Source organism: Petromyzon marinus, unplaced genomic scaffold (genome assembly GCF_048934315.1).
Source record: "Petromyzon marinus isolate PM22_M1 ecotype Great Lakes invasive population unplaced genomic scaffold, UKy_Petmar_22M1.pri1.0 PM_G_Scaffold_54, whole genome shotgun sequence".
Lineage (NCBI taxonomy): Eukaryota > Metazoa > Chordata > Hyperoartia > Petromyzontiformes > Petromyzontidae > Petromyzon > Petromyzon marinus.
Window position 1 is genome coordinate 1,366,467 of NW_027423007.1, and position 25,183 is coordinate 1,391,649.

Genomic DNA, 25,183 nt, shown 5'->3' on the forward strand with positions numbered 1-25,183 from the left:
GTTTGGAATTGATAAAAGCTACCATACTGCCTCTACTTGACTACTGTGACATCGTGTATAAATCAGCCCCAAGTACTGTACTGAAGAAGTTTGATTCCATCTATCACTCGGCCTTAAAATTTACATTGAACTGCACATATAGGACTCACCACTGTGATCTCTACATTGGGTCAAACTTAACGCCTCTTAATGTTCGACGGCTTGTGCACCAGATCTTATTTATTCACGATGTACTTACAAAAAAATCCACAGACTACCTGCTGGATCTCCACTCTATTTCAAATAACAAATTTGACCTCAGGTCTTCGCTCATTTACCAGCTTCACATTCCCTATTGCCGTAGGAAGGGCCTTTGCTATTGATGCCCCCAGCGTCTGGAATGCTATTGCCAATAAACTGCAACTTGAATCGCTACCAATGAGATCTTCTCTCAAAACTGCTCTCGAGGAGTTGTACACCCCTAGCTGCCACTGCTATTCATTGGCGTAACATAAAATAAAATGTTTCGCTCCGGATGACGCTGCAAAGTATTATCTGTATTTTGATTTAGCGTGCTGATCTTAAAGGTACATTGAGTAATTTGATACTCAGACCGATGCATCTGTTGTTGTGGAGTAACTCATGCAGCCAACTATGGCTCTAGGATTTGGTGTTACATGTTATTTATGTAGTTAATTGTAAAAATTCGGTCACAGTCCCTGTGATCACTGTTACGCTGCAATTATGGCTTTATTTTTTGGTGATTTGGAAAACGTTTTTAGGTTTGGACATGTTTGTTTTGTTGTAGTACGGAGTTAAACTGATGGCCTTAATCTAAGTTTTTGTGGTTGTTGTTTGACTTGCATCCCACTGGGATTTTTTGCACACAGCGTTGGTGTACGGCTACTTTTTTCAGGAATATTTTGCTGTTTTTTTCATGGATTTTCTGTTTGCACAGTCACATAGTCACTTTAAGATGTTTTTCTTGTTCGTGTTTTTGTTTTTTTTGTTTGTTGTGGTTGCACCCGATTCAAGAGCCGAATCGCTCACAGGGCTAAAATAAACTGAAAACTGAACTGGGCCTTCAAACCGTCACGGAGAGACGTGGGTGGAGGAGGGGCGGGGTTTGAAGGGGGCGTGGTGGAAGGAGGCGGGGCGGGGTGGAAGAGGGCGGGGCGGTGCAAGGGGGCGGGGTGTAAGGGGGCGGGGTGGGGGTGTAAGGGGCGGGGTGGACGGGGGGCAGGGTGGGCGGGGTGGGGAAATGCCCCTCGGTTTAAAAAAACGCCGCGTATTTCTATTGGTCGAGAGGCATGCACGTGACCCGCTTTATATTTCATGCAGTTCACATTCCTGGTTCTTTCGGTAAAGTCACGTAGATAGAAAATAAAAATTAAATAAAAAATGACTAAAATGAAACACAAAGCAAAAAACCCACGACGTTGAGCGGAAGAGAAACAAATCCCCCTCCCCCTCCCCCCACAATCCCGCCCACTTGGCGCTACCCAGAGTGCATTGCAGTGCCAGTGGCGTGTCCGTGAACACGTGGGGGCCACGCGGTGGGTTGTTGTCATCATCATCATCATCACCACCATCATCATCAACACCATCATCATCAACACCATCATCATCAACACCATCATCATCAACACCACCATCATCATCAACACCATCATCATCATAAACACCACCATCATTAACACCATCAACAACACCACCATCAACATCACCATCAACAACAACACCATCATCATCATAAACACCACCATCATCAACACTACCATCATCACCATCATCATCAACACCACCACCATCATCAACATCACCATCATCACCATCATCAACACCACCATCATCATCAACACCACCATCATCAACACCATCATCAACAACACCACCAACACCACCACCATCATCAACACCACCACCATCAACACCACCACCATCAACACCACCAACACCACCACCATCATCATCGTCGTCGTCTCACGATCCGGGCCAAGTTCCCCCCTCCCCCCCCTCCTCCTGCCCGGCCCCACCAAGGCGGCCCCACCAGCCCCTCTCGTCACCCGTAGCCAGAGCCGGCGACCATGGCCACTTGGGCGGCCTGCATGGGCGTCAGGATGAGCTTGCTCTCCATGGCGGGCATCCGCTACGAGGGCATCCTCTGTGACATCAACACGGACGACTCCACCGTCGTCTTGGCGAAAGGTTACGCACTGGGGGGTGGGTGGTTCACGGGATGACTGTGGACACCCCGAAGCTGCGGGTTAAGGGTTTAATGAAGCCGCTTGAGTCGTCCTAACAGGCGACTCGCTCGGGCAGCAGCAGCAGCAGCAGGAGGAGGCCTTGGGGCTGGGGAAAGTTTGCCAGGAGGAGGTGAACGTGTCGGCGACGTTGTCGCCTTCTGGACAGATTGGTGTGGGTGTCGTGGGGTCAATGTGTGGGGGGGGTTTTAAGGAGGGGTTTGACCCTTTTCAGGGCAATCAAACAGGAGGTGTTAAGATGCTCAAACGACAAGATAGTCTTTGTTTTTTTTCGGTAACGTCACGTAGGTTAAAAAAAATGAAAACAACTAAATTAAATCATGATTGTATTGGATTGCTGTATGTACTTTTGTGTTTTCAATTAACCTGGATTTGTAAGAGAGTCCTTAATCTCAGTGGGAATTGCCCAGAAATGTTTAAAATGACAGCCATTGATGCGTCACGTGGGGGTCAGACATTTGTGACGATGTGTGACGAGGGGCGGTGGGGAGTTGAGAAATGTGACGTCACATGAAAATTCGCAACTTTAAATATAGAGAACACGTTCTACTTATCTTCTTGGTTCTTTCGGTAAAGTCACATAGAATGGAAATAAAATAATAAAAATAAAGCAATAACATTTTATTGTTAAGAAAATTGTATAATGTTTTATTATTTTTTTTTAATAAAATAAAATGTTATTTTATTATGTTTTATTTTTATTATTTTATTTCCATTCTACGTGACTTTACCGAAAGAGCCAATAAGATGAATCCCTGCAGTCACGAAAGCTTTAAATCGAAACGTTCTACTTAATCAAATAGACTTGTTAATAAATGTTTTCACCTTCAACATCGGAGTGCAGCGCCACATTAAATACGCACTACAATGATAATAGTTTAAAGAGATTTGAAGCGTGTTTTATATATTTTTTTGGGGGGGGGGGGGTGGCAAAAATCGTCCAAAATCGCGCGACGTCATTTATGGCCGGCGCCTCTAGCTGTGCTGGGGCAAAGTTCTTCAACTCGTCACCCGCTTAATCACGAATGTTCTGAGGTTCTTGCTGATTCTGGGTCGCAGTGGTTTCAAGTATTTTTCAACGAAGGTTATTGGGTGCACAGCCGTTTCAATACGGGCACACATTGTTTCGTCCGTCTGTTTGCGTTTCTCCCTTGCGACGGGACCTCGTTGTCTAAACGTTGATATTTATAAGGGCAGGGGGTGACCAATAAGGGTTTGAATCGATCTGTAACAATCTAGGGGCACTGATAAGGGGTTGACAGCTATGCCAACACGAACGCGCGATTAACCCCGTTGACCTGAACAAGTTCGTGGTTTCGGTGCGTGCGCGTGTTCAAGTTTCATTTATTAGGTATAGTCCTGTGAGCCATGCGAGCATCTTAAGTCGGGGTGCAACCGCAACAAACAAAATTTGAACACAGAACATCTTAAAGCGACGACGCGTAACAGAAACATTCTGGAATAAACCAGCAAATAATTCCACACAAAAACAACGTATTAAAACGCTGCGTGCAAAAATCAAGTGTTGAAGCCGGGTCGGTAGTCACAGGGCAATAAGATGCGGCTGGTCATAGACGGCGCGTGACCCCGGCCAAAAAGCCCGGCAGGGTGCCGCTTAAGGGGCCGTCCATAAATGACGTCACGCGATTCTGAACGATTTTTTTGACCCCCCCCCCCGCCCTCGAATATGACGTCACAAAGCTCTGCCCCCTCCCCCCCGCCAAAATAAAACACACTTCAAATCGCTTTAAACTATTGTTGTCATTGTAGTGCGTATTTAATGTGCCGCTGCACTCTGATCTTGTAGGAGAAAACATTAAAAAGTCTAATTAAGTGGAACGTGTTGTCTATATTTAAAGTTGCGCATTTTGATGTGACATCACATTTATCAAACTCCCCCCCCCCCCCCCAGTCGTCACACGTCGTCACAAATGTCTGACCCCCCCCCCAGGTGCGTGACGTCATTTCTGGACGGCCCCAAAACACTCCAGCGCTGTCCTACCAGACAGTCTCGACCCCTTCACCTGATGAAGGCCGCTTGTGTTGTGGCCGAAACGTCGTGAGAATATTATTGTGTTATTTTATTTTATCAATTTATTATTTTATTCTCATTCTACGTGGTGACTTTACCGAAAGAACCAAAGAAGAGGCCCCAAAACAGTTAATTTGGAAATGTTCCAGATTCATTTTTGCCTTCGTTCACAGATCTGGGCCAACGGCACCTGTCTGGATTAAATTGGCACAATGGAGAACTTCTTTGCGACGGTGATGATAGGGATTTGTGATGTTGATACCCATAAACATTCAATACCTGCAGGCATATGGCTTATGGATGACGGGCTATTGGTTGGTTTTAATACAGCTAAGACATAATAAAATACATATAAAATAAATTTCATTTATATTTTATTTAAATAAAAATAAAATAAATTTCATTTTTATTTTATTATGTTTTATTTTTATTATTTCCGTTCTACGTGACTTTACCGAAAGAAACAAGAATATTTAATACAGCTTCTGGCAGGAAATAAATGAATCTCAATTTTTGGCTTGCAGAGTTGAGAAATGTGTGCAGCTCGGAACCCCGCGAGCTAGATTTGATTCCTGGCTACAGACAACGTCGTCGGTGGTGGCCTTGTATCCCAACTCATTCTGGTTTTCGTGTAGGTAGACTGCCTTCAAGTGAAGTTACCTGGTGCGGTGTGTTAGTAAAAAAGATGATTAAATCAGCACTGGGGAGGATGAAGGTAGCTGAACCAGCTAGAAACTATTTTAAACAATTGTTTAGGTTGCGGGTAAGGCCCACTTACTATACTGCTCTTTCAGAAGCGACCTCCCCACAAATGGTAGGTAACGCAACGAAGTGGCTTATCGAAGGACCTGGAGGGGGGGGGGGGGGAAATCCACTCGACCCATGGGAAGAGAAAACCTCGCTGACTCCAAATATACAGCAGGTGTTGTCAGGGTTGGGATGAAACGCATGACCTTCGATATATACCAGGCGAGGTAGTTAACTTCTCACCACAGTGGCGCCCAAAACCCACAACCACGCACCTGCTCCGACCTGCATAGGTGCTCTCGACCGTAACAACGCTTGACCAAACGGGTACGTGGAGGTCTGTACCGGCGGCGGGCGTCTTTGTGTGTGCGCAGTGCGCTTGCGCGGGACGGAGGGGCGCCCCGCCGACCGTCCCATTGCCCCTCGCGAGGAGGTCTTCGAATACATCGTCTTTCGCGTCAGCGAGATCAAGGACTTGACCCCGTGCGAGTACATGCTGTCCGCTCTGCACCACGACGTGGCCATGGTGCAGGTGAGAGGTGCAGGCGCTCTTTACCATTCAACTATTTATTGTACCATGTAAGGCCCACCGAGCTACTTAACTCTCTTTTCAGAAGCGACCTGGCCACAAATGATTTGCTCAACGAAGCGGCTTATCGCGTGGACATTTCCAGCAGCCAAATGCTCCAAATGCACGTCGGTTCTAAAACGTGGAGGTAGAAACTGGATGACCCAGAGAAATCCACGTGACCACGGGGGAGGACGTTGCAAACTCCAAAAATATGCAGGCGTCGGGGGTCTGGATCAAACCCCACGACCTGTTGTATTCCAGGCGAGGTAGTTAACATCTTGCCATGGTTTAGGGGAGCGGTGGCACAGTGGTTGATGCGCTGCACCACAAACCCGCCTACGACCCACCGGGGTTTGATTCCCACTTACGGCCAACGCCAGGTGACAATTATCTGAAACGGTCCCGGGCTTTTCCTGAGGTCTATCCAATGAGCACCTGATGCGATGTATAAACATCGCCACTTGGGAGAAGGCGGTCGGGCGTGGTGCTGGCTTCCCCACCTCCTCCGTGTGCTTTGCCGGCCTCGTAGTTGCTCGCACTGCACTTGCCCCGAACGTCCTTTAAGCCTTTAAGGGACATCTTTGGCAACATGTTGACAAAATGTGGAAAAAAAAGTCAACGCTGATCGGCTGCATTTCGGGCAAATTTTCCCTTCACGGCACTGGAATCGAGGAAGCCAGAGATGGTGGAGAATACGAGGTTGGAGACTGCACTTCACACTCGGGGGGCTTGATGAAAGTTGCATTTGAGAGTTACAATAGTTAGCTAACAGTGGTAGCTGTGGAGGGTTTTTACAGGTTGAGGAGGAGGAGATGGAGGAGGCTACCAAGATCCGAGCCCGGGTGCCAGCGTGCCAGTGGCTGAATTGCGCAACCCTTGGCACCTGGTTGGCTCTCGGGTGATGACATCGCAATTATCCCTCCTCCTAAGACCAGAGATTCTCTGTAAGCCATCTGGCTACCATGAGAGATTCGTTCATGAGGCTATCCACATATACAAACACAGAGACAATTTCAACCGAGAGGAAGGAATTCTGGCTTAGCAATCATTGGAAGGATTTGATAAACCATTTCGGGTCTTAATTGATTGTTCACGCTTACGGTGGCTTTCAGACCGCATCCATTATTTTCGTCTCCCCCCTCCTCTTTTCCGAACATAGATGGACTCGTCCATCTGAATAACTGCCAAATCGCTCTCCGTGGTGCTAACGTAAAAAAAAAACCCGCCACTTTTTAAAAAAAAATGTCTTGCTGTGGTTTTTACACCTGATGATGATTGCTTGTGTTGCAGTCGAAACGTCGTGAGAATTTTAAAGTTTTATATTTTTATTATTTTATTGTTTCCCTTCTACGTGGTGGTGACTTTACCGAAAGAACCAAGAAGGTGCATAAGAAGTTTGACATGCGTACGTCGTCCGTCGTGATTTGTTCTAATCGCTGCCTAACCCACCCTCACCCCCCGTCCAGTCCTCGCCGGGCACCCCGGGGGGGGCCGCTGCTCGCTGCCACGCGCGCGGTATCGGAGCGGCGGCGAGCTGCCACTCCGCGCCGGGCACGCCGATCGGACCCCCCCGCGGTGCCACGGGCGGCCACCCGGGCCACGCGCTGCACGACGCCTGGGCCACAGCGGTCGGGCACCGTCCCTTCGTGCAGCCTGCGTACGGAGGAGCTGCGGGTACGGGAGGGGGGGGGTGCGGTGTGCGGTAAACATCGGCACTGCAGGGCTGCACCTTTGCCCTCTTAATGCCACGTGGTTTCCGTTGCCCAGTGGCCTTGCCTCGGGTCGTTTTCGCCTTTTGCTCGTTTAGAGGCAACTGCGTGATTTCAATGCGATCTTAATTGAACGCAGTTGAGTTGCAGCTATCTTCATGGAATTATTTCCGTAAGCGCATGCAGGAAAATAAAAGGCTCTGTGTATAACAGCTCGATGATGATGATAATGCGTAGTGCATGCGGACGAGCATTTTTGTTTTTACTTTGCGCTTGATGGTGATACCCAGTGATTGTATTTTAAATTGTCGCCTTTTCAAAATAACCCGTCATTTAAAGCGTTATTATTTGGTGCCCTGTCAATGAACTGCTCGGCGAAGGCCGCGCTGTCTTGTCATGCGGGGTGGGGTGGTTATTTCACCTGCCACGCTTCACTTGTGCGGTTGTGGTGAATGGGAAGGTGGGGAGCCAGCCACCGATTTGGATATAATTCGCTCGTGATGTGGCTGAGAATCGAGTTATTTTTTGCGTCGTTGGGTTCGTAGTTGTGCGAGAGCCACTCTTCTACCACGAGATAATACAAATGTGGTGCTAAATGGGTTTTGTTGTTTGCAATAACGGCGTTTATCAAGAAAGCCGCTTTATTCAATGATCATTTGTGGTAAAGTGGCTTCTGAAAAAGTGCAAATATAGCTCGGTGTCTTGCCTGATAAAAAATAAAAACGTTTTAAAATTACCCCTCTTCCACAATTTAACCCAATTAAGATTTGCACCAACAAAATTTAATTGCGGCTTCAAGGTCCTGCACGATGCATTTCTCCATGGCGATGATGAACGAAGACTTTCTTTTTTAAAATCTGTGGTTTTGTGAGAAACGAGGTTGCCAGAGGCAACTTGCTATATTGATCTCAACGAGGTGCTATCGTGGTGCTGAGGTTGTGGCCACCCTGTTCACTGGCTGGGTATTGAGAGAAGAGAGGATTTCTGATCGGATCTCCACCTGCATCTTTTAGCAAACACCTGATGCCCGATTTTGTAATGTCCAATGAGACGTCGTACGGAAATATGATTGTTTTTTTGGGTTTTTTTCAACATTCTGGTTTGCCGAAACCACATAAATTGGTGTGGTGCTCCAGGTGACAAATTTGATTTATTGGGTGGCAGATGGTGTAGCAGAACATTGGGCATTGTAGAGCAGTACCCCAATTTACATTGGTGATGCGTTCCTGAAATGTGCGACGTAAATTTAAGCAATTTTTTCCCAAAATACCGTACATCAATAATGTATTTTGTTATCGAAAGCACAGTACATGTCGTCATGCGCGCGACACCACAGGGTAGTTTACAGGGTAGGTGAAGCAAGAGGCGATGGGGATACGAGAAAGGATCGATGCTGTCACCGACGTAAATTGTGTTAGCGGTGTTCATAATAAAGCGACGACGTGAAAGGGGTGTGAGTTGGAAATTGATATTACTGTGTTACCCCACGATCGTCTCGCCCAGTGGTTCTTAACCCAGGGGTGCACGCACCCCTTGGGGGTTGCAAGATCCCCTTTCTGGGGATTTCTTTCGAAGGTATATCATCGAAATACAGATTGGGCGCGGGCGCGCGGGCCGAGTGCAACCGCTTTGTTTCATCAAACCCCTTACGTCTGTTGACGTTGCACGTTGTTTGTGAACGATTGGGAACCAAAGGGGTTGCAAGGCTGCGGCAAAGGTTACAACAGCCACCGACTTTAACGGAAGCGTCGTGAATCCTCGTGCCGCCCGTGTTGGTGCAGCCGAGGCCTCCCTCTGCAGGTGGGAGGACGAGTCGTGAAGTCTGTCGTGGCTTGTGGACAAGAGCCCCGGTGACCCTCGTTCCACCGTCTCGTTTATTAATGTTAACACCCCCCCAATGTAATGCTGCCCGACCCATAAAAGTTGCGCGCAAACGCCCCTAACGACAAACGTGTGCTAATATTTTTATATTTTAAACCCGTGCGAAATCATCATTTTTGACAAAATATATGAATGGTGGTGCTATGGCAATTCTAGATTTAAAGCTTTCGTGACTGCTAGGATCCATACTCTTTGGTTCTATTGGGTAAAGTCACGTAGGTAAAAAATAAAATAACAAAAATCACGACGTTTCGGCCACAACACAAGCGGCCTTCCTCAGGTGAAGGGACGAGACTGTCTGGAGGACAGCGCTGTCTTCCAGACAGTCTCGTCCCTTCACCTGAGGAAGGCCGCTTGTGTTGTGGCCGAAACGTCGTGATTTTTGTTATTTTATTTTTTACCTACGTGGCTATGGCAATTGGTTGCATCAAGAGCAAATGAAAGCGGAGTTTCCTTTTCGAAAATGTTGGAGACGCAAACGGGGTGGTCGGCAAACGCTGCGCTTGGCCGCTGAGTGATCTGTGCGGTTTTGACGGCCTCGCTCGAAGCGACGTAAAAATGGCACGCTCGGATACGCTGGGATTTGTGTGCGGTGAGCCCCTCTGCCTGGTGACAACACAAACGTGTGACCTGCAGTCGTGAGGAACGATAGGGGGGGAGGGGTGGTGGTGGTAATTATGATGATGACACTGACACCACGATGGGTGATGGAGGGCTATGGCACTTGTGTCTTGCCCACACAGCTGTTGTAGAACGCCCCCCCCCGCCCCATAATACCAACAGCCGCCTTTCGCCACTAAGTGACGGTGACGTCACCACGGCGCCCGTGCCAGATGAAGTGTCGCCGGTCGTTGCCGGGAGGCACCGGGAGGGTCCCACGTGGCCCCCCCCCGACGGGCTGACGAACCGAGACGACCGGTGGGTGCGCGCCGGCTGTGCCCATCGCCCACAGGTGCGGCAGCGCCCACGGCCGGCGCGGCCGCTGCGCGCGTCAACGCCACGCCGCAGCAGCCGGCGAGGAAGAGCGGCACGGTGGAGCGGGGGGTGCAGACGGCGCCCCGGCGGCGGCGGCGGTGGCGGAGGGCCCCCGTGAAGCAGATTGCAGGTACGGCTACGGGTGGTGTGGGTGGTGTTCGCCCTCCCCACCCGCCACCCCCCCATGCCGTCATTCATCTTTTCATCAAATTTGTAAGTTCGTTTTGAAGCAACGTGTCCCAATTTACAGTCGGCGTCTCGTACCGACGGAGACTAATTAATGCGTTTGCGTATTGAAGGCTCGCCGTGCACAGCTTTTGTGGACGCATTCGTCGTGGGGCTTTGTAAATCGCAGTGGGAAGGCAAAAAACCCCTTGCCGCTTTTATCACTGACGTTGCCTCAAAGGCGACGCGGTGCATTAGCCTGGACTTTGGCAATGGCCTTTTGAACATTTGCAGAGGGCGGAGAGAATAACAGATTCTTGGCCGCTGGTGCCGACCTGAATACCGGGCAGCCGGTGCGCTATTTTTTTATGGTCGTGAATATTTACCCAGGAAACCTGGGTCGAAAGTAAGAGACTCACATTTGTCCATGAGGGTACAGCAAAAGTGTTTTTTTTTTTGCAGCAGGGTGTACTCATTGATGCATTATTCCAATGGAGAAAGTTTGCAGGAAATGTTTCACATTTGGGGAGAACATGCAAACTTCCAAGTATACAGCAGGGGGTCGGGATAGAACCCACGAGCTCTTGCGTACCAGGCTAGGTAGTTAACATCTCACCACCGCCACCACCGCGGCGTTGGTGGATCACAAACCGAGCTGCCGTTTATTTTTCTCTCCCCGCAGGCTCGAGCCGCCATGGGCGCCCCCAGAAGGCACAGGCCCTGAACCTGGGCGATGAGTTTCAGGCGGAGTTTGACTTTGAGAGCAGCAACGCGCAGCTGGACCGCGAGGAGCTGGACAAGGAGTTCCAGAACAACAAGGCCAAGCAAGGAGAAGGTGGTGGACCTTTTTTTTTAAAAGGAGCACTTTGAGGGACCCGGTTTCACACCACCACCACCACTCCTGTGGGATGTCTCCTTTTAGAATCAGAATATTTATTTGTCCACTGGGGGATTTCGATGCGCTACAAAGGTTTTTTTGTCCACAGATGTTCAGTAGGGGCGGGTCAGAATGTAACAACATACAATACAAAAACACGATGGGAGTGCACAGTCTATAGGTCAAGTGAACAAATCGCTGGAAAAAATAAAAATCAACTAATCTTGTCTTACCAGGTAAAGATCAATGAGCTATTCGCTTTTTCAGAAGCGACCTGGGCACAAATGATAGCCCACTGAAGTAGCTTATGTGGACATTTTTATTAGGCCCTTTTTTTCATACGAGTTAGAGTAATCGTGAGGAATGATAACTTGAGAAACTCTCCGCATGTGACAGCCTTTAGTAAGCTTGGCTGTCACTGCACTTGTGGGTGAGGGCCTCGCATCACTCTGGTCAGGTGTGGGTTGCAGAAAGAGTGGAGCTTGGATAATGTAAAGCATGGATGTGCAGTGCAACAGTGGATTTGTCTTACACCGCCTCTCTTGTGCCAACAAATTATTAGGCGGCTGTGGGGGGGGGGGGGGGCTACCTTGCCTCGTGGGTTTCACCAAAACCCTGACCATTGTATATTTGGAGTTTGCATGCGTCTCTCTCCCCGTGGTAGTGTGGATTTTTCTCTGGGTCGGTTGAACATGTAGGCTTTTGCGACCAATATCATCCATGATAGATTTTTTTTTGGGTTGGATCACGATCTAACCCAAAAAAACCTGTTTTCTCTGAGTCATCTGGTTTTTCCCTCCACATTTTAGAATCAACGTGCACTTATTGGAGTTTACCTGCCAGAAATTTTCATGTAATAAGCCACTTCGTTGAGCTATCATTTGTGGCCAGGTCTCTTCTGAAAAAGAGCCATATAGCTTGATGGGCCTGAAATATAATGCAAAGTTTATGGTCTTATTGTTTTAGCCCTGACTCGCATTGGTGAATGGTTGTATTTTAACAAATGGTAAACATTTTTGGAGAATCCCCTGTACTAAATGTTGGTCCCTTTAGGACCATGATGCACTTTTGACAATTTTTGTTCACGAGGAGCAATCTCCACGAGCGTCCATCACGGTGGCCTGTTGCCACTGCTGCCACGGCGTCTTCTGTTGAAAAGTTTGGTTCAACAAATCTGTACCATCGCCCCCCTCTAGTGGCTCACCTCAGCCATCGCCATGAGGGAGACGAAGGTGGCCGGGCATGGTGCTAGGCCCACCCATGCCTTCGTGTGCCGTGCCGGCCTCGGGGTGCCACTCACTAAGAGCACTTGCCCCGATAGTCTGAAGCGAAACGGGGTGGGGATCTTTGTCTTTAATTGTCCAGGCCATCCCTTAATTAGTTTCTGACATTGACGTCTCCCTTTGTGCTGCAGACATGCAGAGGGGTCCCAGCAGGAGCTCTGCCGTGTTTCCTGACAAATGCTTCTACGACAAAACAAGATGCTTCTTTGACAACATTTCCGAAGATGGCGGCAGGTAATGGCATTTCTGCCACTTGTGATTTTTAATTGGGTCTCCTTGCTCATCGCGGGGTTGATGGTCTCGGACGGGCAGTGGTGGCGGCACACCTTTATATACAGCGCCTGGAGGAGGCAACGGGTTGGTGGTTCACAATCTTCTGCCATGTGCACCGACTTGCCAGGAGGTAGCAGTACAGCATGTTGATTCATCTCCATCTGTACGGAGATGGGGTTGCTGTTCCCCCCCCATTCACTCTCCCACCTTTGCACGTGTGGGTTTTCTTTGGTTTCGTCCCTCGTGTAATAAAAACTCACAAATGGAGTGGGCCTAACCATCCTAATATAGGATGACAGATCTCGGGCAATTGTTGGTGCCGTTGCTGGCTGCCTTCTCACTCGTATGCGGTTGACTACGCCTCCTGAATATCTGGAAACTTTGGGGCGTTGCAAATGTGTGACGTTAACTTTAATTACTCTGCGCAGAAAATGCACACCGCGTGAATTGCGGTGTTGCGCTTGATTCGGGAAAAAATCCTAGCTCGAAAATAAGAGGAAGAACCGTGTAATTATTTGACTGGGCACGAGGCGAACATTTCTCTAAAACGCAGGATGGTGTGGAACCGTGCAGGGAACCTCTAATGTAGGGTTTAGCGTTCACTCGAGCAATTCTGTAGTACCGTGATCTATCGTCATCCACAGGCCACTCTTCAACATGGTGTGGGGTGAGCCACTGCTCGGAGCGTCAGACAGAGTCGTTGTCGCGTAACAACAAAACTATTCGCAGTGCAAATCTAGTGGCTGCTCTGATTTATAATACTGCGGGCACATTAACTGTAGGGATGTACGCCTGCTGCTTGGCAGGGAACATTCAAAGAATCCCGTGACGTGTTTTACAAGTGGCAGGCATTTTTCGTGTGCCGGTGTAAAAACTGCGATATTTGCCAACATGAAAATGAGTGACTTACTGTGGCCCTTCTGCCAGTAGTAGTGGCACGAGCAAGAAGTTGTAGCACTGCATCTTTATCTCCTCCCTCCACCTCCAATACCAACACGCGCCATTCACTGCTCGGTGAAGGTACACGTGGAATGTCGAAGGCTCGCTGACAGGAGGTCATGGGACAGACCCCAGGTGGCCATGGATAGACTGAGATGACTGGCAAGATGCACCAGCTGTGCTCACAACCCCCGCCACCCCCTTCCTTCCATCTTGTAAGGAACTGCCGCGTGACGTTGGCGGAGGAGCAGCGCTTGAACATGCAGACGTTTGGGGAGAACCTCCCGGCCGCGCGCAATCGCCGCTTCTGGCACAGTTGGGGCCACGCGTCCTGGCTCAACCGCCGGACCCTGTGGGGTGGGGACGGGCGGCCGGGCATGCCCAAAGCAGGGGTGCGGTCTCCTCTGCCGGCCAAGGTGCAGGCCTAGACAGATGATGATGAGGAGGAGGAGCACGTGCAGGTAAGGGCAGCTCCCGCTCCTGCACTCCCGTTAAGCTGCAAAACAAAAATATCGAGAATCTGCTCGTGCCTCCCTGAGGAAGTCACGTGACTTGTGTGGCCATCCCTGCTGAATCCCTTACCCTCTGCCCCCAAACCCCCCCCCTGTGAAAATACCCTGCTCCGTGGAGGATGATAGAGAGACCCTTTTAAGGTATTGTCTCTGATCCCATTTTTCCATTTGTCTGCTCTACCCCTTTCTATTCCTCTTCCCATTCATTACATCCTTGACTCTACTCGCCTTCTCGTGGTTGTAGCCATGGGTACACTTCTAGATTTAAAGCTTTCGTGACTGCAAGGATCCATACTCTTTGGTTCTATTCGGTAAAGTCACCACGTAGGTAAAAAATAAAACAACAAAAATCACGACGTTTCGGCCACAACACAAGCGGCCTTCATCGGGTGAAGGGATCAGGCTGTCTCGAGGACAGCGCTGGAGTGAAACACAGCCACGCTCAGACCGCGACCTTTAAGCTGTGTGCGAGGAAACAAGGTGCCTTGACAAAGGAATTAGCATAAAAATTAGCATTTGATTGGCCGACTTAGCATAGAGGTGGTGTACGTGCGGGTGAACATGCCGTTTGGCGGGGGGGGGGGGGGAGTTTACCTATTGATGGTGTGAATGGGGAATTTTTAAGAGCTGCGAAAGTTTGGGGTACCACTACTTGAAAAATATACTGTACCATTGAAAATTAGTTTAATGTTTAGTTCGATTTAGAACATCTTTCCAATGGTTGCTTAATTTGAAACCATCTTCTCGGTGAAGGGATCAGGCTGTCTCGAGGACAGCGCTGGAGTGACTTTACCGAATAGAACCAAAGAGTATGGGTACACTACCGCATTTGCTCACATAATATAATTTGCGTATTATATCGTGAAAAACTTCTCAATCATCATTTATATAAAATCTTAAACATGACTAGATTTTTTTTTATCGATCAATCGCATGTCAAATTTAATGCTTTTGTACGATCTGACCTGCTGGAGGGCTACACGTGTAGTGGCCTTAGTGACGTCGGAGACTGTTTACTTGAGGCAACACGTATTTATTACAGACACTTCTGTTACAGTTGCGAGTCTTATACTTGAAGAGGTAACGGCCTCTTCACCCGTAGTTTATAGAGGGAAACGTTCCCCGAGCTTTAGCCCACGCTAGCTCCCTGGTTCCCTCTATCCTGTTCCTCTCCCGGGAGGCTATCTGACCTGGCCCAGCTTCGGCGCAGGTCCCGATCACCAGCCACACGAGTCCGGCCCTCAGAGGGACATCGGCCCTCGCGGCTCCGGTGTCGCACCCTGGCTTGCTTTGCCCGGCCCTCAGAAGGTCAGCGAATCAAAGGAGTTCCAGGGTCTGGCTAGTCAATCTTCGTTCTTCACTGGCTCTTCATCTTGCTTGAGTTGAACTGCCTCTCAGCTCCCCGGGTGCCACCTTTTATACTGTCTCTCACTGAGGGGCGGGGCTGGGAGTGATCACAGCATCCCCCACAGCCCCCCAGGGTGGTGACCGTAGCGGACGTGTTTGTGGCCACCGTTATACAACCGCGTGTCACCCTCCCATAACACCTCTACACGTGTTTGGAAGATCAAGAGGTACAAGAATGGTTATGGCCAAGATTGGTACAGGTTTTCTTCAAGTGTCAGAATGTCCTCTTGACGATTCTATTTGGATGCCACGGTGGCTAGGAGATGTTAACTCACTTTGCCTGGTATGCAGCAGGAGGTCTGGGGTTCCATCCCAACCCCGACGCCTGCTGCATATTTGGAGTTTGCAAGTTCTCCCCGTGGTCATGTGGATTTTTCTCCGGGTCCTCTGTTTTTTTTTCCCTCCCACGTTTTTAAAAGCATGCGTTTTAGAGTATTTTGCTGCTATAAATGTCTACACGATAAGCCACTTCGTTGAGCTATCCATTTGTGGTGGCTGTCTCGGCCTCACTACGCTGCGTTGCATCACTGTCCGAGTAGTAAACCTTCAGAGCCAGGGTGACCATCCGACTCCAACGTATTTAACGAATAGAACGACATAAAACTCATGGGAAAACACAGCACAAAATAGAGCATCTGTTAATACTTGCAATATCAATATAATTAATTAACACTGCAACATCATAACATTGTCTTGGACAACATGAATCTCAATCATAGGTCCTGGATGGACCAGGCACCTACATTAGCACTGAATAGCTCTACAACAAGAGAATAAGCTACTATGTTCAATAAGGTCACTTTGTGTAATCACCATACTGCAGCCCAAATGTACAGCGCTGCTGCACATAACACTGAACTGTAGACGAGATACATCTTCATCCTTGCTCTCAAGAATGCATTAAAGTTACATGGGCACAAGTCTGGCTCGACTTATCTAATTACAAACAACTATTCACAATAATGCAAGTGGCAGGCTTCGTTGTTAACCAGGCCTCCATATTTATCGTAACAATTTAACAGCATTATAAAGGCATTTACAGCATTATAACGGCAATCCTAACATAACAGGAGTCCCAGTAATTATAAGAACACGAAGGGGTTTGGTGGCCAGCAGCACGCCCTGCCGCCTTTATCTCCCCAGTGGCGATGTTGACACCCAAGCAGTTACTCGTTTGGTGGCCGTGAGCGGGAATCGAACTCGGGTCGCCGGGTTCGTAGCGCAGCGTAGCGCTAACCACTACACTACAATGCGTTACGCTTACACACACACACACAGATACAACAACAACAACAACAACCGCCATTCGCCACTAAGTGGCGGTGACGTCACCACGACGCTTGTGCCAGGCTATGTGCACCCTGAGGCCACGTGAAGTGTCGAACGCCCGCTGGCAGGAGGTCACGGGGCAGACCCAGGTGCCACGGGTCGACTGTCTGAGATGACTGGCTGATGCACCACCTGTGCCCCCTACTGTGCCAACCTGCTGTGCTTTAGCCACCCGGCGCTCCGCTCGCTGTTGTGAGCGTCGCTCCTCCGCCCTCCGTTGTTGTTGGAGGGCGACTGCCTCCAACTGCCCAGTAGCATCCTTCACGAGCCTCCTCCACAGAGGCCGATCTTGACACCGCTGGTACCAGTCATCGGCAAGTCCACTCAGCTCCACGTCCTCCTGTACCACATCACTCCATCTCTTCTCTAGCCCGTGCCGCGCCCGCTTAGCCCCCTCAATCCGGCCAAACAAAAGCTGTTTCGGCATGCGGTGGCTGGGCATGCGGGCTACATGACCCAGCCATCGCAGCCTTGCCTGCCGGAGGAGCTCACCGATGGGACCCTGCCCAGATACACACAGATACACACACACACAGACACACACACAGACACATACACACACAAACAACGCTAACCACTACACTGCAATGCGTTACGCTTCCACATGCGAGGGTCACGTGACAGATTTGACGCCACAGCTCACTTGCCGTGCAAAAAATCTATACATTATTGAGCTCCCCGCCCCCCCCCTAAAAAAAAAGTGTATTTTTTATCATTTTTGCGTGGTGTACAGTCTGGTAAGTACCCACATGGCCAATTTCCAGTTGGTTGCAAGTCGGGAAGTACGCTAAACATTTTGAACAGGCACACATTCACAACTTTGCCTTTTATATATATGGAGATAAACGAACTTGCAGACAATGATTCTTAAAGTCCCACAATGAGCAGATGCTTCCGTCTTCGCTGAGATGCTAATTGTGCTTCCATTTTGTACTCTTTGTAATGACTGACACCCCTGCCTTGCCTCGTCGCTTCGAGACCCTTAACGCGTCACTTCCAGGTCACGTGACCAAACTCGACACCATCATATCAGGAAGTTCCTGTGTAAACACAGCCCCATATCTGCCGTGGGGCAGAACAGTGGCCATGTCTCTCCGGAAAGAGCGCTGCATAGCTCCGTGGGCCTTACCTGGTAAAATACAAATGTAGAGTAGTTTATTTCAAATGGAGTTGGTTGGCAACGCTCTCGTGCCCAATTTTAGAAATTGACGAAGGGAATTGGATGGTTTGGAGAGGCACCTTGTCACCAAATCTTGGCCTAAATCGGGACCACGCAAACCAAATTCTCCAAATGAGAATGGAGCCCTTTGTGGGGTCGACGATGATCTGTTGGTTTTGCTTCTTGATGTCGGCAATGCTTGCTTTTGTTGTTGCAGGTTGCAGAGAACTTCCTCCCAGAGTGTACATATATTGGGGGTTTGCTTGATTTAAAAAGTTAAAATTTGTTGGGTCTGAAGAAACGTTACGTAGAGGGGTAGTGCAAGGACTGTATGTGGGTTGTGTTAATTGATATGCGATTCTTTTAATGTCTATGGTGTGTAAATAAGATACACACCTCGTTTAGTTGAACACTTTACACATTTATAATTGTAAGTATAGTTTTAAACTTTAGTCTAATGGGTGTGGTAAAACATTTCTGTAAAGTCGGACTTAACTTTAAAGCTTTAATTGTCTCCTAAAATTGGTTATTTTGTGCGACCGGTCCTAAGCTGTAATGAGCATGGACATGACAATTTAATTGAGTTGTGTTTGTATTTCACAAGGCAGCATTAAATGTTGCGGAATTTATATCGGTGCATTCGCTCTGGTGAAATGGCCGGCAAATAATTAAGTTGGCCAACTGTTAGCTTTACAACATTGCTTCGTTGAATTTTTACTGCATTGCTTTAGATTCCTGTAAACTTTGTCCGTAATGTAGTACAATGCATGGCTTTAACAGGATCGGGGATGGTGGGAGGGGGGGTGTTGCTGTATTTGAAAAAAGTAAAGTGCATTTCAATAAATTGAGGCATCTGTTCCAGCTTGAGGGCCGATTTTGAAAATTGAATCTGTGCTTGGTATGTTATGCAGCGTGGTGTGGCAGCCCAGCCCCAGCCTGCCAAGGTGCCACCTCGGCCAGCTGGGCAATCTAGGCGAGGCCGGGGGCTCTGCACGAGACTAGGCCTCACCACGGTACTCTGAGTAAGAAGTTAACTGCAATAGAGTCGGTATATACTACTGTTGAGTCGGTAGATACTGCTGCAGAGTAGATGCTACTTTAGAGTAATTAAATACTGTTATAGAGTAAGCAGACACTGCTATAGTCAGCTGATAATACTATAGTAAATAGATATGACTATCGATTCCATAGATACTGTGGTGCCACAGCAACGGAGCAACTCCGCCGGCGCCACCATCCCCTCGCACCCCTCCACACGAACGTACGCACACTCCCACTAAACACACACACACACTCACGTAGGGTCTCGAAGGGGGGTGCCTGGCCCACGGGCTTTCATCCGAAGGGCCCCTAGCAGGGATGTCCCCCGGTTTCCCGTTGCCAGGAGATTGGCTGACCCCCCCCCCCCAGGCCGGATTACACGGCGGCCCCCCCTAAAATCAGCTTTAAAAAGTCGCAGGGGCGCATAGTGATTTACAGGCTGGCCGCAATGAAGCGCACGCAACACGGGAGATGGGGCCTCGAGGGCAGAACACTCCGCTGGCAGCGCAGACGTGGAGGTGGGAGGGAAGTTCCTAGCCACGCCGCGGGGTGGGGAGGACCGGGTGGGGAGGACCGGGTGGGGAGGAGGGGGTGGGGAGGAGGGGTGCGTAGACAATGGGTCAAGGCGCAACGGAAAGTCACGCTCCATGTAAGGGCGGGAACATCGGTTTAAAATCGAAATGTAGGCGCTCGATTGGTCTGCGCAGGATAACACCACGTGACCCTGGATCTTCGGATTCCCAGGGCGTCAAAGGGAGGGAGGTGAAAAAACGTTCAGGTGGTTCTCCAGCCATCCAGCCACCCCAGTCTGACCCCCGGCCGCTCGCGGCGTCCGAGGGACGCTGGCGAGCGCCGCTACGACTCGACCCCAGGCGGAGACCTCTTGGATCATCGTCCCTCCGACTCCCGCAGCTTCCGTGCGACACCGTGAGTGCATCTGCGAGTTGAGAGGTAGAGTGTGGGGGGTACACCCAGGGATTGAATAGGGATAGGCTACACGCTGCTCGTGGAATATTTACTACTGGGCCGCACAGGGTTTTCTTTAGACGCGTCATTAATAAACTTCAGTTCAGAAGATCGGTGCGGTGTGATTTCTGTGTGCGCGTGTGGGCGAACTTCGGCGTGGTGTCTGTGATTTTTGAGTGGAGCGACTGCGTGCGGGGCCGGGGTGCGTGAGAGAGCGAGCGCGGGGCTGCAGTGTGTCGGCCTGGGGTTGGTGTGTGAGGTGCGCATCTGTAGTGGATTCGAATTAGGTGCACACACAACTTCCTGGGAGGCAACACTTATTTATTAATGAACACAACAGTTAGCTCTTACATTACGCATAGGGTGGTGACCACCGACTTACTCTAGCTAACACACACTTCTCAGATACCCTAGGGAGGTACAGCCTCCTGTCTTGGCGGGACTTACACGTCTACCGCTATCCTAGAGTCCGCCGGCTGGGACCTACACACGGATCTCTTCTTGGCGTCTTCACGATGCATCTTCATTCTTGATACGGGCAGCCTCGAACCTCGTGAGGAGGCTGCTTATATGGGCCTCGGCGTGCCCGGGCTCCGCCCCGGCCATGCCTCCCTTCGAGAACCCTCTCAAAGCCCCCCCCCCCCCCCCCCCCCCACTTGCTGTCCACATGCCCCCCCGAGGTGCCCTCTAGGCCCCCGGCCCCCACTGGGGTCCAGTCACGTGTCCAGCTGGGGTCACAGAGAGGGCCACGACCTCACACCACCCTCGTGGCCTCCCGAGTCCAGAACCGGCCCTAACGTCATTCCCGCCTCCAGCCGGGATGACGTCATGTGTGTGTGTAGACCGGCGTGGTAGTGACGCTCCCCCGCATAGTGACGTCACACGTGTGCGTGTGTACGCAGTAGTGATGCAACCATCACTACACATCTATTACCGTCTATACGACCGCCACTGGTTACACGGGGTACCGCGCGGTGTGTGTGTGTGTAGAAGACGCGCGTCTGCAGCGCAGCGTGAGTGATTAAGGTGGGGTTCGGAGTGCGCTAAATCCACTCCACCGCCGTGTGCGTAGATCGCCATCTCTACGACCCGCTACGGTTTACGCGAGGGTTTCAGCGTGGTGTGTGAGACGCGCGTCTGCAGCGCCGTGCGAGTGATTTGAGCGCGGTGCGCGTGAGGCGCTCCGTGTACTGCAGCACACGGAGCGGCCGTGCTCACGTGCGTGTTGTTGCACAGTGCGCCTGACGCAGCGCGTTCGCACAGTAGCATTCACGTTAACGGTGAGGCGTGCCCCATAGCCTGGTCCCAGCCGTTCCTTTCCCGCTTGCATTAGCACCTGTGCACAGCGGATGAAGGCTTATCCACGGTGGGGGGGGGGGGGGGTGTTCATATTTGTAGTGTTCGATTTCACTCGGACAACTTTTGTCTTTCTTCGAACACCGCTTTATTTACAACTCTCCACATGCCCTCAATATTTCACAGTATCCATGTCGCCACGGCTCGCTCGCCACCTTTGTCTCTCCACTCCCCACGATTACTGCGCTTACTCCACCGCTAACTTCTTCGTCTCCGCTATCACCGTCACGATGCTCTCTCCACTGCTAACTACTTTGCCTCTGCTCTCCGCTATCACCGTCACGATGCTCTCTCCACTGCTAACTACTTTGCCTCTGCTCTCCGCTATCACCGTCACTATGTTCACTCCACTGCAAACTGCTTCGTCTCTATTTACCGCTATCACCGTCACTATGCTCTCTCCACTGCTAACTGCTTCGTCTCTGTTCAGCTCTGCTATCGCTATGCTCTCCACTCCTGGCTGCTTCTCTTCTTCAGCTCCGCTATCGCTACGCTCTCTCCACTCCTGGCTACTTCTCTTCAGCTCCGCTATCGCTACGCTGTTTCCAAGCTCCGTCTCCAACTCTGTCTCTCCAACTCTGTCCCTCCAACTCTGTCGCCAAGTTCTCCACCCTTCAATTCCCCGCTGCTGACTCCAAGCTCTCCAACTTCAACAACTTCGCTCCAATTCCCGACTCCCCAATTTATCCCCGCTCTCATTACTCCCCAATTAATTAGTCCGTGCCCCACCGACGCTCCGCGTCGTTCGCACCTGTTTCTCACCCAGACCTTTAGGCGCCACTCTAGCCTTAACAACAGCTCCAGCCAATCAGAGCCGTCCTTGGCTCTCCCAGCTTAATTGCCCTAACATAACCTGCACTGTATTTGCCTTCGCGACAGGCTGATCCAACATAACACGTACTGTCTGTGTTATCATGTAATCACGCTGTTTGCACTACACACCTTCCTACTCCACTACATATTCATACAGCCGCCAGTTATTTTCAGTTAGCATTGCGGGCACGCGGATTAGGCCTTAATCCCAGGAGGTGCGCGCGTGTTACTGACACAGCAGCAGCCGATTTCTTTGTTTAGCGCTCGGCGTGCGCGGGAGAACGCCGGTGGCGGTGAGCCGGCCGTGTAGAGATGTCCCTCGGAGCTGGTGCGGGGGGGGGGTGCGATCACTCGATCGGCGGGGGCCCGGCGAGAGGTGGCCAACGAGGAGGGGGGAGTTGAGGGGGTGGACGTCACGCCCTGCCTGCTCACGGGGAGTGGGGAGGTGGGCGTCCACCCCCACAAACGATGCTGTGCCAACTCCCTTCACCGTGGGCGTCAATCGACGAGGAGCCACGTGACCCCCCCTGGCTCGCCAGGAGATGACGACATGGCAACGAGGCGTGGACTCCGCCTGTTGCCTCTCCACGGGGAGGCGAATCCCCATCACCTCCCCGATGTTGCACCGCACACTCGGCTTTAGGGTGCGAAAAAAGTTTCCACGTAACATGGGGGACTCACAGACGACCCGTAGACTCATAGACTCACCTATGGGTGTCTGTTGTGTGTGGATGTCTGTTGTGTGTGGGTGTCTGTTGTGTGTGGGTGTCTGTTGTGTGTGGGTGTCTGTTGTGAGTTTATGGGTGAATCTATGAGTCTACGGGTCGTCTGTGAGTCCCCCATGTTACGTTGAATCTTCTTTCGCACCCTACACGCGTAAATATACACATGTAAATAAAATGGTCCGCACCTAGAGAAAAAATGTTTCTTGCTAAAATAATCCTGCGGACCCACCCGAAGTGAGACCTGGGCTGGAGGGCCCACCGTGGGCTCCCTGGATGCGCTGAATGGAGCTCTCCTGCGCGTCTCACTTCATTTTGATTCATTCTTGCTCCAAAGGTATCATTGCCTTGTGACGGACGCCTTTTAAGGGACGTACGAAAGGCGTGCCCGTTGTGTAGATCAGGAAGCCGATTCACTGGAGGAGCGGCGCTTGACGTCACCTTGCGGGTGCCCCTTTCTCTGACGCGGGGCCACACGCCACGCGTTGCCGTGACGTCGATAACAAACGGCGTGAAATAATGGAAAACAACAGCAAAGGTGGCAAACAAAATAAACGTTCTGATATTATTTTAATGTGACCATCACTAAAGGATTCGTGTACGACGGTGTTTTACCTTACTTGTTGGCTGTGTCAGGTGGTGGCGGGTTTAACGACATTTAGATATTTACGCGATCTAACCCACACACCTCTCTTATGGATGAACTGCATCGTTTTGCAAGTCGTCAGAGTGGACGAAACGTTTGCAGCTTGACGTTAATTGCAAGACAATTCACACAGGGTGACTGTAGTAGTGTGACACACAGGGTGACTGTAACTGTGTGTCACACACAAGGTGACTGTAGCTGTGTCACACAGGGTGACTAGCAGTGTGACACAGGGTGACTGTAGCTGTGTGTCACGTGACTGTAGCTGTGTGTCACACAGGGTGACTGTAGCTGTGTGTCACACAGGGTTACTGTAGCTGTGTGTCACAACTACAGTCACCCTGTCAGACTGGACGAAACGCAAACGTTTCGTCCAGTCTGACGACTTGCAAAACGATACAGTTCATCCATAACAGAGGTGTGGGTTAGATCGCGTAAATATCTAAATGTGTCGTTAAAGCCGCTACCACCCGACACAGCCAACTAGTAAGGTGAAACACCGTCGTACACGAATCCCTTAGTGATGGTCACATTAAAATAATATCAGAACGTTTATTTTGTTTGCCACCTTTGCCGTTGTTTTCCCTTATTTCACGCCGTTTGTTATCGACGTCACGGCAACGCGTGGCGCATGGCCCCGCGTCAGAGAAAGGGGCACCCGCAAGGTGACGTCAAGCGCCGCTCCTCCAGTGAATCGGCTTCCTGATCTACACAACGGGCACGCCTTTCGTACGTCCCTTAAAAGGCGTCCGTCGCAAGGCAATGAAACCTTTGGAGCAAGAATGAATCAAAATGAAGTGAGACGCGCAGGAGAGCTCCATTCAGCGCATCCAGGGAGCCCACGGTGGGCCCTCCAGCCCAGGTCTCACTTCGGGTGGGTCCGCCGGATTATTTTGGCAAGAAACATTTTATTCTCTAGGTGCGGACCATTTTATTTCCATGTGCATATTTACGCGTGCGTGAATTGTACCTTTAATATTTTTGTAAATGCTTTGTATATGTTTACGCGTATATATGGTAAGCGGTGCAAAGATCCACCGGACCAATGTGAATTTGGATCGGGTAGATATGTAGTGTTCGATTTCACTCGGACAACTTTTGTCTTTCTTCGAACACCGCTTTATTTACAACTCTCCTCAATATTCCACAGTATCCATGTCGCCACGTACACGATGTGTGCGCGCAAACACAGTACCATGTATACACGGAACACACATGCAGGATGTTTACAATGATTATGAATGTAATGTCTTACACAGCACAAGTTCCACGGTACTGTTGAGTCCTTGTCGTACTTCCCAAAGCCACATTTACTACACCGTCATCAGCAGCTATGATCGATCCACTGCTGGGTGAAGGCCTAAGGTTAGAAAGCAAACATTTATTCCGTGGTGTAACCCCCAACCCTCTGCCCCCATCCCAACTCACCAGGCAATTTCAATGAATTGTCACAATTCAGGGTCGCGAATTGATTAAATAATCCATTCTTCTTTTATATATAAAATTGCGGTGAATGTATCGGCCACTAGTGGCTGCT

The 25,183-nt window shown here is 50.1% G+C and overlaps 1 protein-coding gene across 2 annotated transcripts; it reads left to right on the plus strand.

Annotated features, from left to right (window-relative positions):
• The first annotated feature begins 1,492 nt into the window (after window positions 1-1,492).
• On the plus strand, window positions 1,493-18,974 carry LOC142917889 (protein LSM14 homolog A-like). 2 transcript variants are annotated; one of them, XM_076062232.1, is made up of 8 exons: window positions 1,493-2,202; window positions 5,397-5,554; window positions 7,060-7,267; window positions 10,136-10,288; window positions 11,006-11,158; window positions 12,615-12,717; window positions 13,916-14,156; window positions 18,320-18,974. In XM_076062232.1, exons 1-7 carry the CDS (start codon window positions 2,067-2,069, stop codon window positions 14,121-14,123), a joined length of 1,119 nt encoding a protein of 372 aa, XP_075918347.1. In that variant the 5' UTR covers window positions 1,493-2,066; the 3' UTR covers window positions 14,124-14,156; window positions 18,320-18,974. The 2 variants fall into 2 exon arrangements, with proteins under 2 accessions (XP_075918347.1, XP_075918348.1); XM_076062233.1 differs by having other exon boundaries at window positions 1,493-2,187.
• Window positions 18,975-25,183: the final 6,209 nt, after the last annotated feature.